Source organism: Mercenaria mercenaria, chromosome 16, assembly GCF_021730395.1.
Source record: "Mercenaria mercenaria strain notata chromosome 16, MADL_Memer_1, whole genome shotgun sequence".
NCBI lineage: Eukaryota > Metazoa > Mollusca > Bivalvia > Venerida > Veneridae > Mercenaria > Mercenaria mercenaria.
In genome coordinates this window covers 18,420,088-18,433,939 of record NC_069376.1, presented here as the reverse complement: position 1 = coordinate 18,433,939, position 13,852 = coordinate 18,420,088, and the positions used below count along the sequence as shown (strand labels likewise).

Sequence of the window (13,852 nt, the reverse complement as noted above, 5' to 3'; positions counted from 1 at the left end):
GACGAATCAAATACACTCACAAATAAAAACAGAGAACAATAAAATTCTAACCAATGACAAAAGGCGTATTATCTTAACATTTGGTAGTTTCCAAAATGGCGACGTCAATACTGACAATGACCGAAAATTTATTAAAAATGAAAATGGTAAGAATTCTGTCCTACTGCAAGAAGAACCATCCAAAAGTATAGTAGACTTTGTTTGGTTAATTCTGTTCATGAGAGGTAACGAAATGTGTAACACCCCGCACGCCTCCTAGCACCGGCGATAGACGGTGAATGGACTCAATGGTCCCACAACATACAACAGCACTGAATCCAAGTACGGAGATACTTTTTACAGCCGCCACACGGCACTTAAATATTGCTGTGGTAATAGTTGATAAAATCGATAAGCGATGCTTTGGAAGCACATAACGCAACACAGACTCGGTTTGATTGAGTCTGTTAGTGAAAGGAACTAAAATAAATCGGAGTTCGTTAATGGCACCGTTCAATTACTGTAAAATTTATTTTGAGTGACTCTGAGTGACCCAGACTTAAAAAATAGATAATCCAGATAATATTATTTATTTCCTTTAATGAAACTGTATATGTACAACAATCGTTCTTTTACTTCAAGAATAACATTGACCTCAAGATAGGAGTATATTCAAAGTTTTACCCGTATCTCCAGATTCTTCGTGTCTAGCTGTCCTTATTTTATAACCGGAAGTTCACCCCGTAGTAATGAGGCGGAAATCAAAAGTATGCAATAATCAATTATTACAATACATCCAGCTAGAAAGAACTGGGATTCGAGTTACATAGTATTTTCGTTTGGGCATGAAATACATTTGTGTTAACTTTCATTTGGGTACGAAATATATGAAAATTGGTGTTCATTCGAATATAAGATACACTGGAGTTGATGCCTTTGACTTCCAATCATTTTGAAAATTTCCCAACTGATTAAAAACCACGAAACCTCAGTTCATTTCGAAACTATAATAAAACCGTTCTAAAAGTAAACACAACATTATATAACTAACTCATCAAATACGCAATTCAGATTCACGATTTACAAGTCAAAGCAAGTCCACTGTATACTTAAATGGTTGCTTAACTTAAAATTATATTTCATACATATAAATTCTGTCTCAGTTGTTTCACAGAATCGATTCCACGAATCAAATCAGCCGCTTTCTCAGCTACCATTATTGTTGGAGCATTCGTATTTCCGGAAGTTACGTTAGGAAATATGGAGGCATCTACAACTCTAAGGCCTTTTATGCCCTTGACTCTCAGCTGTGGATCAACAACAGCGCTTGGATTATCTGCAGAGATCTACAGGGTCAGCTACTGATGGTGAACATGTGTTGCAAGTTTCAAAGTAATACCTTTGATAGTTTAGGAGAAAAGCTGACCTAAACATAAAACTTAAACAGGCAACGCCAACGCCAACGCCAACGCCGACGCCAATCAAGTATGACAATAACTAATCGCTTTTTTTTAAAAAATCAGATGAGCTAAAATGAACATAACCGCATAATATAAACTATAAACTACGTTAAAGTTATATCACATTTGGTCAATATGGGTCTGAATTATATTGAATTACCAGTGCAGGACAAAGGAAAATATGTTGAAATCGCAAATGGAAATACTATTAAGTAAGTGCAATTCACGGTTTGAAGATACGTATTAACACATTTTTCGGTTGTTTAAAACAATATAAGACTGTTTTCATACTTCATTCGCTGAATGTATATACTTTAGACATGTAAATATTTGTTAAGAATCTGGAAGCATGCAAAACGAAAGCAGACTCGGTTTGATTGAGTCTGTTCACGAAAGGTAATGAAATGAGCAACACCCACCTCGCCTCCTAGCACCGGTTGTAGAGGAATTCTATAATAGTCCATCTGAATAGGCTCCATGATCGGTCCCAAAGATACAAAATAAACTTAACCCAAGCACAAGAAGGCATGTTACCGCTGCCATAAGCACTTAAAGACTACATTTGTGATAATGAAAAAAAAATCAATTAGAAGATCTTTTGGACACACATAACGCAACCAAGCAAAATTACATGTATTGCAGACTCGATTTGACTGAGTCTGTTAAAGAATAGGTAATGAAACAGATCTGAGTTCGTTAATGTCACTGTTTAATATAAAATTGCGAAAAATATATTCCCGTATTGTTTTTGCTTATTCAAGAGTGATCCTTTTGACTAATAACAGTTTGATCAAGTGAATGTAGTATTGCCATGCAATACAAAGTCCCCAACTGGTAGGCACCTAATTGTCTCTGCTGCAGTATAACATAATGAAATGATATCTGTCAATGATGTATAAACAATATTGTAATATATATACAATATGTTATAACAAAACTCTTTACCAGGTAGAAATAGGTCAAAATATACGTAAAAATTGGATGTAATATGCATGTTGTACCACAGAAAAGTGGTCTCGATTTTTCCCCACGGCCAGTAAAAAAAAAGGTTAAAATATAAGCTATTTATAGTAATAAAAAAGGGAAGTAATTCTCAAAACAAGGGTGCCTCATGGTAGTGAACATTTGTGCAAAGTTACATCAAAATCCCTCCATGCATGAAGAAGAAATGCTCAAGACAAAGTCATTCTTGAATTTGAACTTTGACCGCTGTGTGACCCAGACCTTAAATCTAGGGACCTGGTTCTTGCGCATGACAATCCGTCTGATGGTGGTAGATATTTGTGCCAAGTTACATCAAAATCCCTCCATGCATGAAGAAGAAATGCTCAGAACAGTCATTCTTGTATCTGACCTTTGGCTACCAAGTGTGACCTTGACCTTAAATCTAGGAACCTGGTTCGTGCGCATGACACTTCATCTTATGATGGTGAAAATTTGTGTCAAGTAATATTAAAATCCCTTTAAAGATTGTTAAGTTATAGACTGGACAGAAAAAAAGCCTTTGACTTCCAAGTGTGACCTTGACCTTTCAGCTATGGGCCAAGGTTTTGCGCATGACGCGTTGTCTTGTCCAAGGGAATATTTATGCCAACTGATATTTAAATCCTGTTTTGCATGACAAAGTTATAGACCGGACAGGAAAAAAATCCTTTTGACATTTGATCTCTAAGTGTGACCTTGCCCTTTAAGGTAGGGTTCTTGGTTTTGCGCAAGGCATGTCGTCTCATCATGGGGAACATTTATACCAAGTAATATTGTAATCCCTTGGTGGATGACATAGTTCTGGACCGGACACGAAACAGACCCTGTTCATGCTATGTTAACATTTGACTGCCAAGTGTGACCTGGACCTTTGAGCTAAAAGTCTGAAAGTTGTGCACGGCATATTGTCCTGTTAAGGGGTACATATGTACAAAGTAATATTAAAATCCCTTCATGGATGGCAGAGTTATGGTTCGGACAGGAAAAACCCCTCTTGACCTTTGACCTCCTATTGTGACCTTGACCTTTGAGCAAGGGGTCCGGGTTTTGCGCATGACACATCGTCTCATCATGGGGAACATTTGTGCCAACCAATATTAAAATCCTTTGATGAATGACAGAGTTATGGACCGGACACGAAATTGCAGACGGAAAGACAGACGGAAAAGCGCATTCCTATAGTCCCCGAAACTGGGTTTCAACCTGCAGGGACTAATAAATAAGTAATTAGCAAATAAAAGTTTATGTTTCCTTCGGTGATATTTTAAATGTTTCTACTTCAAGAATAACATTGACCTCAAGATGGTATATCCAAGGTTATATCGCCCGAGTCCTCACGTCTAGTCGTCCTTATTTTATAACCGGAAGTTATCGCTTCATAGAAGGCGACACCGTCATATATCCTCAAAATTGTTAAACACTTGATCATGCCTTAGAAAGAATTGGGATTCGAGTTATTCTCATTTGGGTGTAAGATACATTTGTGTTAACTTCCATTTGGGCATGAAATACATGAACATTGGTTTTCACTTACATTTGGGTATGAGATACACTTGTGTTGGTAGTCATTTCAATTTGGCTGTGATCAAACATCTCAGCCGATTGAAAAACACGAAACCTCAATTCATTTCGAAACTATAATAAAACCATACTATATGTAAACACAACTTCATATAATAAATTCATCAAATATGCAATTCACATTCAGAGCAACTCCGTTTTGGTTGCTTAACTAACATTATAATTATTTTATACAGATAAATTCTGTCTCAATTGTTTCACAGAATCGATTCCACGAATCAAATCAGCCGCTTTCTCAGCTACCATTATTATTGGAGCATTCGTATTTCCGGAAGTAATGTTAGGAAATATGGAGGCATCTACAACCCTAAGACCTTTTATGCCCTTGACTCTCAGCTGTGGATCAACAACAGCGCTTGGATTATCTGCAGCGCCCATTTTACAGGTACCCGTTGGATGATATACTGTCAACACCACGTTTCGGACAATACATTCCCAGAATTCATCCGAGCGGAACCGAAATTTTGCACAGAATGGCATATTCATATCGCTAATATCTACACCAAGTCGTTTGAACGTTTCAGTTTCTGTAAGTTTCTCCCAAATTCGTATAGCTCCCAAATATGTCTTCATATCCCTCTCATCCAAAAGATATCCTGGCTCTATTTTCGGATAGTCGAATGGATCTGAACTTCTTAATTTTATATTTCCTCTACTGAAAGGGCGCGACGGCGAGATTGACGTTATAAACCCATGTTGGTTATCATCCTTTTCGACCATACTCTCAGCTACTTCTTCGTTAAAGTTAAACGCATTAAACCTTAGGAGAGAACTCACGAACGTCATTTGGAAATCCGGATGAGTTTTCCCGCGCTGACTTTGATCATTATGAAGAAATGCAGCTCCATCTAGTAGGGTAAACGCTAAAGGTCCGTCACCAAATACATGATAATTGAACCATGACCACCAACTTGATATCAAATCACCTGTAACACTGTATGGTTTGTTGATCTTGCTCTTCATCCAAACCATTGGGTGGTCCTGCAAGTTTTCACCAACAGGCAAATCTGCAATCACCGGTATACCGATGTCCGTTAAATGATGCTTTGGTCCGATTCCGGACAGCATAAGTATTTGAGGAGAATTAACAGCTCCGCCAGAGATAATAACTTCCTTTCTTGCTTTAACATACCTTTTTCTCCCACTGCTGACGAAATATACACCAACCGCTCTTTTATTAACAATATCAATTTTCGTAACAAGACTTTTCACAGCAATATGAAGATTATCTCGCGATTCTGTGTTTCCAAGATATTCCACGCTGGTGCTGCTTCTAACTCCATTTCTTACAGTCTTCTGTATTATACTGAACCCTTCCAAATCCTTTCCATTGTAATCTGACACATCGTAACCTAATTCTTCACCAGCTTTTAGAAACTTATGCGATAATTGGGTGACATACTTATGTGTGACAGCAATTGGCCCACCTGAACTATGATACGGTGAAGACTTTAATTCATCTATTTGAATATCTTCGGATTTCAGAAAATATGGAAGAACATCTCGATAACCCCATCCCTCGCAACCAGCTGCAAACCATTCGTCAAAGTCAAATGGACTTCCACGTGTGTAAACAACGCCGTTTATAATGCTAGTTCCGCCAAGAACGCGCCCACGTGGCCAGTAGCATCTGTTTCCCTTCTGTCCTCGACACGACTGATTACTTCTTTCTGAATAAAATTCCCAATCATGAGAAGTGAAAAATGCTTCCATTTGATACAGTGGGATGTGGAAACTTTTACTTTCATCGTAATGACCCCCGGCTTCAAGTAGCAGGACTTTGGAACTATTATCTTCGGAAAGCCTCGACGCAAGCACGGAACCAGCCGACCCACCTCCGACAATGACGTAATCATATTCGTCATCAGGATACCTGTCGAGTATAATACTTCTAGTACTTTTAGTGAAGTAGTTGTATGTTAATGCTAGAAGTAGAGCAGCTACACCAGTTTTCAAGATTGACATCTTTGTCTGCAATAAAGAATGCAATCGGTCACTCCTTCACTAAGTTATTGAATGGAAACCAAGTCCACCCTAGACATTTGCCAACCTAATAACCAGATATTTTGAAAATCTGGTTAAAAACAAACAAAAAAACATTATAAGATAGGAAAATTAGTAAATATCATCACTTTTCCTACCTTTTTAGGAGAACCTGAGAGAGGACCGGAAGCGCATTAAGGAGCACCTCTGAGTGCGCTTGAAGCTCATTTGAGAGAGCATTAGAGACTGCCGGAAGTGTATTGAGGAAGGCTCTATAGGAGGGCCTGAGAGAGGGCTAGAAGACGGTTTAAGAGCGTATTGCCTCAGGCAGCACCCGAAACAAATTAAGGAATGCCTATGAGTGCTGTAAGCGCATTTAGTAGCGCCCGAGAGAGGGCTGGAAGCACCCGAAATATATTTAGGAGCACCTCAGAGAGTGCCGGTAGTGCGTACGTTTAGAGGCGTCTCAGGAAGCACTGGGAGCAGGGAGACCCTAATTGCACCGCATACAATTTTAACAAGAGCTGTCCGTAAGACAGCGCGCTCGACTTTTATCAGTGCTCGACTCTGAATTAGAGCTTTGCCAGTAAAACAAATTCCAAGTTAAAAAGGGACATAACCCTGTCAAAATTCAAACAGAGTTATGGGAATTGTGTCTCCTGGTGTAGACTTTGATAGTAAGTAACTATTTTGAGTTTCAAGTCAAAAGCTTTAATAGTAACAGAGATATTTGACTTTTAACAAAAAATTCTAAATTAAAAAGGGTCATAATTCTGTCAAAATTCAAACCAGAGTTATGGGGATTGTTTCTCCTGGTGTAGACTTTGATGGTTAATAAGTTTTTTTTAAGTTTCAAGTCAAAAACTTCGATAATAACAGAAATATTTGACTTTATCAAAAACTTTAACCAAAAAGTCTAAGTTAAAAAGGGGCATAATTCTGTCAAAATTCAAACAGAGTTAGGGAAATTGTGTCTCCTGGTGTAGACTTTGATTGTAAATAACCATTTTGAGTTTCAAGTCAAAAGCTTTAATGGTAACAGAGATATTTGACATTATCAAAAAATTTTTTAAAAAATCTAAGTTAAAAAGGGGCATAATTCTGTCAAACTTCAAACCAGAGTTACGAGGATTGTTTCTCCTGGTGTAGACTTTGATGATAAATAAGTATTTTAAGTTTCAAGTCAATAGCTTTGATAGTAACAGAGATATTTGACTTTATCAAAAACTTTAACCAAAAATTCTAAGTTAAATAGGGGCATAATTCTGTCAAAATTCAAATCAGAGTTATGGGATTGTTTCTCCTGGTGTAGAATTTGATAGTAAATAGCTATTTTAAGTTTCAAGTCAATAACTTTGATAGTAACAGCGATATTTGACTTTATCAAAACCTTTAACCAACGGCGACGCCGACGCCGTTTTCTTCGAAAAGTCGAGCTAAAAAGTAAATAATAGGTCAACAAAAGGTTATTTTATGTTGTAAAGCGTAACTAATACACATGTACTATCAGTTAAACTTAATACTTAACGCATGATAACTCATTTTCAAATGGCATACTTCCTGCATATTGAATTATATTATCAATTTAAACTGAGCTATTTTGTCATTACAACGAAGTTAATACTCATTTTTAACTACATGCGTAGTGTTTCATTTTGATCGTTTTTCGTTTTTGCTATTGAATGAACACTGAAATCTTACCTCTTCGTTAATACCTCTGCACCACAATAAACTTTAAACTGACAAAGACTAGCAAAATGTTTTACCACAGTATCATTTTTCAAGTCCCCCGGAAGTGTTCCATATCTTGAATAAGAAAAGACGCGGTCTGTTTAAAATGTAAGCTGTTATTTTACACAAACGGCGAGGTGTATGTTTAAAATTCAAATTGGTCCCCGGATGTGTGCATCATATATGTATTCTATAATATGGAATTCCCTCGTTGTAAGATGACTATTTATACAGGTAAATAATGTTACTTTGATAAGCTTAGCCTCGGAGACAGCGCCCCACGGCTTCGAGTGTTGGAGGTCGTAAGTATGCTTGATACCAGTAGATCCACTGAAGTTCAGCGCATTAGTAGGGAAACTGGCTTCTCTTCTCAACCCTCATAGCGATGATCACCGCTAGGAATAAGGTCGGCTTACAATAATCTACATTCTATTTTATTCTATACCTATTTTATCTATCCAATCGCGAACGTTCATTTGCAACACGTGACCGTACAATATATTACGGTATTTGGATGCACGTGCGTACAAAAATCCTGTATTTTCTATATTTGGACGCACGCGCGTACAAAAAAATCCTGTATTTTCTGTATTTGGACGGTTCAACAGTCCCATGTTAAACATACGATAAAGCCCGAAACGCGTGAAAATGTTCCGAATGTAAATCGGATGAAGTAGGCGCTGTATGTACAGAGTTTGATTATGCGTCTTGAAATCTGGATTTAATTTGGGTTTTTTTTTGTTTACAACACACAAAAACGATTCAAGGGATAACAATGCTATCTGATTTAGATATTAAAACGTTCGTTAATAATCAAAAACTTAAAAATACAGTAAAAAGGATCATCAGATGTTGGAATATTTGAAAAGTCGCTAAAAGAAGCCGTTCCGGACGAAACCTAGAAATTGGTATCAGCCCTGACTGTCTGAATAGCTACCTCAGCAGTTTTTTCATTTAACGGTTAAGAAACAAAATGGAGAAGATTATGAATGGCAGCGGAGGGCGGTCAGCATCCAAAACTTGTCTGCGTCGGATCTTCACCAAACTTGCTGACAATGTTTGTGGGCATTACATCTCGGCCAATTTCGATAACCAGCCGAATTGTACCAGGCACTCTTTGATTATAGTCCTTGAATTACTCGAAAAACGGGGAATTTAGCCTTGTCCGCTCTTTTAAGTCGAACAGGTTTCAACCGATCTTCACCAAACTTGCTGACAATGTTTGTGGGCATAATATCTCAGCCAAGTATTATTACCACCCAAATCGCCAAATGGCTGTTGTAGGGAGGTTGCGCCATATACTTTTTTTAAATGATGATACGCAGAAAAAACAACATTCAATGAATTACGTATATTACGTATGAAGTGAAATAAATATAGAATAAAAAGGTTATTTAAGGTCTAACATTGTTTTGTATAATATATATTTGCACTCATATCAACATACCAAGCTGGGAAAAACTAGAAAAGGCAGGAAAACAATATTCAGTGAAACATTTTTAATTTAAACTATTATTATAGTAAGATAAAATCGATATAGAATAAAAAGGTTATTTAACATTGTACTGTACAATACGAGATATATTTGGACTCGTACCCAGCTGAGAAAACCATACTGAACTCGCCTAGCGGCTCGTCCAATATGGTTTTCTCAGCTGGGTACTCGTCCAAATATATCTCCGTATTGTACAGAACAACGTTAAATAACCTAATAATAATATCTATTATTGCATATTTGTACTTACTCCTTCCTTTTACCATTACGTTTGTACTGCTAAGCTCTTTGCCGTAATTGGTCTGGTGTATTGCGGTGGTGATTGGTACGTCGTATAAACTCATATACGATCTGTATATAATTCGAACTTGTTGGATCTTATGCGTGGGAAAGAAAGTCAACTTTCTGAATTTACTTATATCCCTTAATGCACACAATATCAATTCATGTGCCCTTGTGCAAGGAAAGAATATATAATACAACTTCTCGTCCCAATCAGGTAAAAATATGTCACTGCTGATTTGTCAGTCATAATTACAGAAATTTAGGTAAATATTATGCAAATTTTGAACCACTGTCAATGTGTAGTACAATTCTGAGGTGTGTATAAAGCAACATTGAAACTATTTATTTATTTACTTGGGTTTTACGGCGCACCAACACAATATAGGTTATATGGCGCCAAACAGGACTACAAATTTTGGTTTCACAAATCTCATTTACATCGAAATACATGTAAAAACATGAGGTATGGAATCAAAATTTGCATACCTGCTGGAATCACAGTGTTACAGCAAGACCAAGTGTTAAGACCCTATTAGTCGCCTCTTACGATCATGCAAGGGTAATCTTGGGTTAGTGGATTTGTTGTGGAATATAAACACCCATTGGTACTGCTAGGTGCAGCGACTGATATGGCGTTCTGCGGTGGTGGTTAGTACATACTCTTTCGGCAATTTCCGTAGACAACGTATTCTCGTATACATGAAATTCGGCTTTCTTCGGTCGTAAATAAAGCTCAATGCTAGCTAATTGACGAATGAGAACAACGAAATCTTAGTTGGCGAATACGAAATTAGCCGATTGTTAATACGGGTTTAATACCACACTTAAAATATTAACAACTCTCGCATAGAAAATTTTAGAAGCAAACACGTATATGAATGCAATTATGTGTATAAGCCACACTGTTTTAATTTCAATTTGTGTTACTTTTTGAAACAGAACAAAAAAGTGTTCATATCTGTTTTGCTGCATGTACATACATATATTATAGAAATTTTGATACTTGTGAAAATCCGGTTGTTACATGGCATATATATATTATACCATGTTTTTATACAGAGGCATTTTTACGTTAAACATGATCTAAGACCCTTTACATATATACTGCGTTGGAAATATGTTAAAACCATGCATAATGTACGTCAATTCACGGAAGGTTATCGTTTTCAACATGTGATTGTCGTCAACATAGGACAATATACGACTACACCAGTTCCATAGAATATAAACAAGAGATCCAAGAAGGTCCTGTATAGCCCACCTGACCTTTCTGCTCTTTCAACAACATGTCGCCTCTGAAGCATTAACAATGTTAAGTTGACATAGTGACCTAGTGCCCATAACTCTGAAAACCATGTTTTAAACTTGAACTACATTCAAAGACAAACTTTTTGACAAACAAAACTGTGGCCAATGCAGTGTTAAGAGCCTTCTTCTATGATCTGAGCTAGTGATCTGGTTTTTGATTAACCCAATTTCGACCATGTCCTATTTTTATATAATTTTTAAAAGAGAAACAATCTGATAAAATTCAATGATTTATTTATTTATTTGGGTTTTACGGCGCACCAACACAGTATAGGTTATATGGCGCCAAACAGGACTACAAATTTTGGTTTCACATCTCATTTACATCGAAATAAAAACATGAGGTATGGAATCAAAATTTGCATACCTGCTGGAATCACAGAGTTACAGCAAAACCAAGTGTTAAGACCCTATTAGTCGCCTCTTACGATCATGCAAGGGTAAAGCAGTGGTTCCAATTCTTTTCATACATAGATTGTCCCAGAACCACATGGGGCAAAAACTTCAATGAAGATCAGATGGAAATTGAGGCAGCTATAGTATTAACAAATGGTGTCTATGATTTAACCTAGTTTATGACGTTACATGGCGCTTATTCTTCACCTGGATCTTAAGACAAACATTCTGACCAGGTCTCATATAAATCATATTGATTTTGTTTAGTGTCCTAGTTTTTGACCTAGTTTTAAACCAATGTAAATAAATATACGGACAGGGTTTCACATACCAAAGGTAAAAATAATATAGTCCTAACTTTGTAAACAGGGGTTTTCTATTAGCTGATATACTAGTAGTGACCTAGTTTATGAACTTTAACTTAGTCTGAATTAAATAAAAAGGGACAAACACTATTACCCAGGTAGGAAATATGGCCTCTAGTGCCTACAATATGTTTCTATGATTTGACCCCGCGACCTACCTATTGACCTCAGAACATGGTCTAGATTTCATATAAACAAACATTCTGATATGTTTAAAGGGTTTTTCTTAGCTTAGGATCACCCAGTTTCACAAATGTTGACCCACTGAAAAAGACAAATCATAATACGTCCAGATTTTCAACTAAAATGCTCAAAAGATATCACCCTAAACTAAATATTGCAATATAAAGCAAAACTACACAATGTATGTGTACGAAAATTTGTGTTTTTAACATTATGGTGACATTTTTTCTTCTCTTCTCAATTTTGCCAAAGGAGATAAACTATGAGGTAATTCACGAATATTTCCGGCGGCAGTCGGACGCTTTAATTAATGATACCATTTAATATTTTGCAAAATACCAAAACTAATGTAATCTCTTGTCAAAGTTAGTTTCTGAAAAAGTTCCATAACAACTGTTTGACTTTACTGAATTTTATGAACATTTTTAAGATGGACCTTTAAATGTTGTTTTAAAACAAATTCCTTCGAACACAGTTCACAACAGTATTGCCGTTCTCCTGTATGGGTTAGCAAATGTCTACGTAGGTGTGACGGTGACTGCACGAACTTTTCACAAAAGTGACATACATAACTACCCCATTTCTTCTTCTTCCGACTTGGCTTGTTTTCCATCTCCAACAAATCTGAAATGAAACGAATATTTAGAAGAAAAAAACGCCTTCATTTCCTGATTTGTAATCTATTGCTAAGCTAACTAATATTCTTAATTAAATCTACTTAACACTACCAGGACAACATCACTATGGTACCCGTAATGTGTTCCTTCTAAACTATCTATTGCAGCAACATTTTCTCAAAAGTTCCTTCTGACAGTATTACTTTTAATAACATATTAAAACAGATATTATGACAGGATAAAATTTGTTCAGAGACTCAAGAAATTCGCTCTTTCAAAATTTCTAGACATTGAACTCTTGTGTTGTTTTTTATTTACATCCAGTTAAAATTGTTTCGCACCCACCTATTTATGTTGTGTATTTTTGAGACTGTTTAACTGAGTCTAGGCCGAAAGGTACACACATTTTTCGATTATTTGTTGAAATTTTTATATGATATTAACCAACTATTTTTGACACTGTGTGAGTAATATCAGGTGTACAGTCAGGCATGTGAAGAATATTGCCAACATATCGAGAGGTGATTCGAAGTTTTGATCATGCACATGTTTTAAAGGGTTCAGCAAGAATTGGAATGACAAAGAAACACTTTGGTTTTTATCCACGTCATATTTACATCGATGATAAACTCCTTACAGGGTTATGTGATCAAAAACGGGGAAACTCGTGAAAATAGTCTTGAGAAATGGTTTATTTAGATTTATATAGGGAAAACTTTGAAAACATTCTTGTACAAAACCACATGGTCTAGGGCTTTGATATTTGGTATATATAACATCGTGTAGAAGTTCTTTACCAAGATTGTTCAAATTGTCCCCCTGGGTTTAAAACTGGCCCGCACCGGGGGCACATTGTTTAAATAGACTTGTATAGGGCGAGACTTTTCAAAATGTCTTGTCTTAAACCAAACGGACCAGAGCTTAGATATTTAGTATTGTGGCATGCTCTAGTGGTTCTCTACCAATAGTCTTAATCGTGACCTACTGACCTGCTTTCTTGTTTTTGAAGGTTTGGACCACGTTTATAACTTTTGATAGATTTCAATACTCATTTTTAATATTCTTAACCCTGACCTACTTTCTAGTTTTAGAAGCTACAGCAAAGAGATTTGGACCACGTATACAATGTTTGATATAGATTTCCATTCCCATCTTGAATAGTCTTAATTGGACCACCTGTATAATTTTTGATACAGACGTCAATAGCCGCCTTGAATAGCTCTAATCTTGACCTACTGACCTACTTTCTTGTTTCTGAAAGTAAAGCGTAGAAATTTGGACCATATGTATAACTTTTGATACAGATTTTAATACTCACCTTTAATATTCTTAACCCTGGTCTACTGTCTTGTTTTCGAAGCTACAGCAAAGAGATTTGGACCACCTGCATAATTTTTTAACAGATTTCAGTAGCGATACAGGACCATCATGACCATCTTGTTTAAGGTTATTTTTCTTTCTATATTTAGCTTAGGAACATAAACT

At 36.4% G+C, this 13,852-nt stretch overlaps 2 protein-coding genes across 5 annotated transcripts in view; both read right to left on the bottom strand.

Annotated features, from left to right (window-relative positions):
- LOC123540568 (zinc finger and SCAN domain-containing protein 12-like) overlaps nucleotides 1-13,852 on the bottom strand; it is a 125,530-nt gene that overhangs the window by 2,716 nt on the left and 108,962 nt on the right. The window contains exon 5 of one of the 3 annotated variants that reach the window (XM_045325694.2): nucleotides 10,295-12,374. The exons of 1 other annotated variant lie outside the window; for it this stretch is intronic. In XM_045325694.2, the coding sequence (XP_045181629.2) occupies nucleotides 12,154-12,374 (221 nt within the window). In that variant the 3' untranslated portion in view covers nucleotides 10,295-12,153. Of the gene's footprint in view, nucleotides 1-10,294; nucleotides 12,375-13,852 lie in introns of those variants that run through there. One more of the 3 variants, XM_045325681.2, reaches the window with a different exon arrangement.
- Nucleotides 1,717-7,872, bottom strand: LOC123540567 (glucose dehydrogenase [FAD, quinone]-like). 2 transcript variants are annotated; one of them, XM_045325673.2, is made up of 2 exons: nucleotides 7,754-7,872; nucleotides 1,717-5,975 (listed from the first exon to the last, which is right to left on the bottom strand). In XM_045325673.2, the coding sequence occupies exon 2, from the start codon at nucleotides 5,967-5,969 to the stop codon at nucleotides 4,173-4,175; it is 1,797 nt and encodes a 598-aa protein (XP_045181608.2). In that variant the 5' UTR covers nucleotides 5,970-5,975; nucleotides 7,754-7,872; the 3' UTR covers nucleotides 1,717-4,172. The 2 variants fall into 2 exon arrangements, with proteins under 2 accessions (XP_045181608.2, XP_045181607.2); XM_045325672.2 differs by having other exon boundaries at nucleotides 7,689-7,812.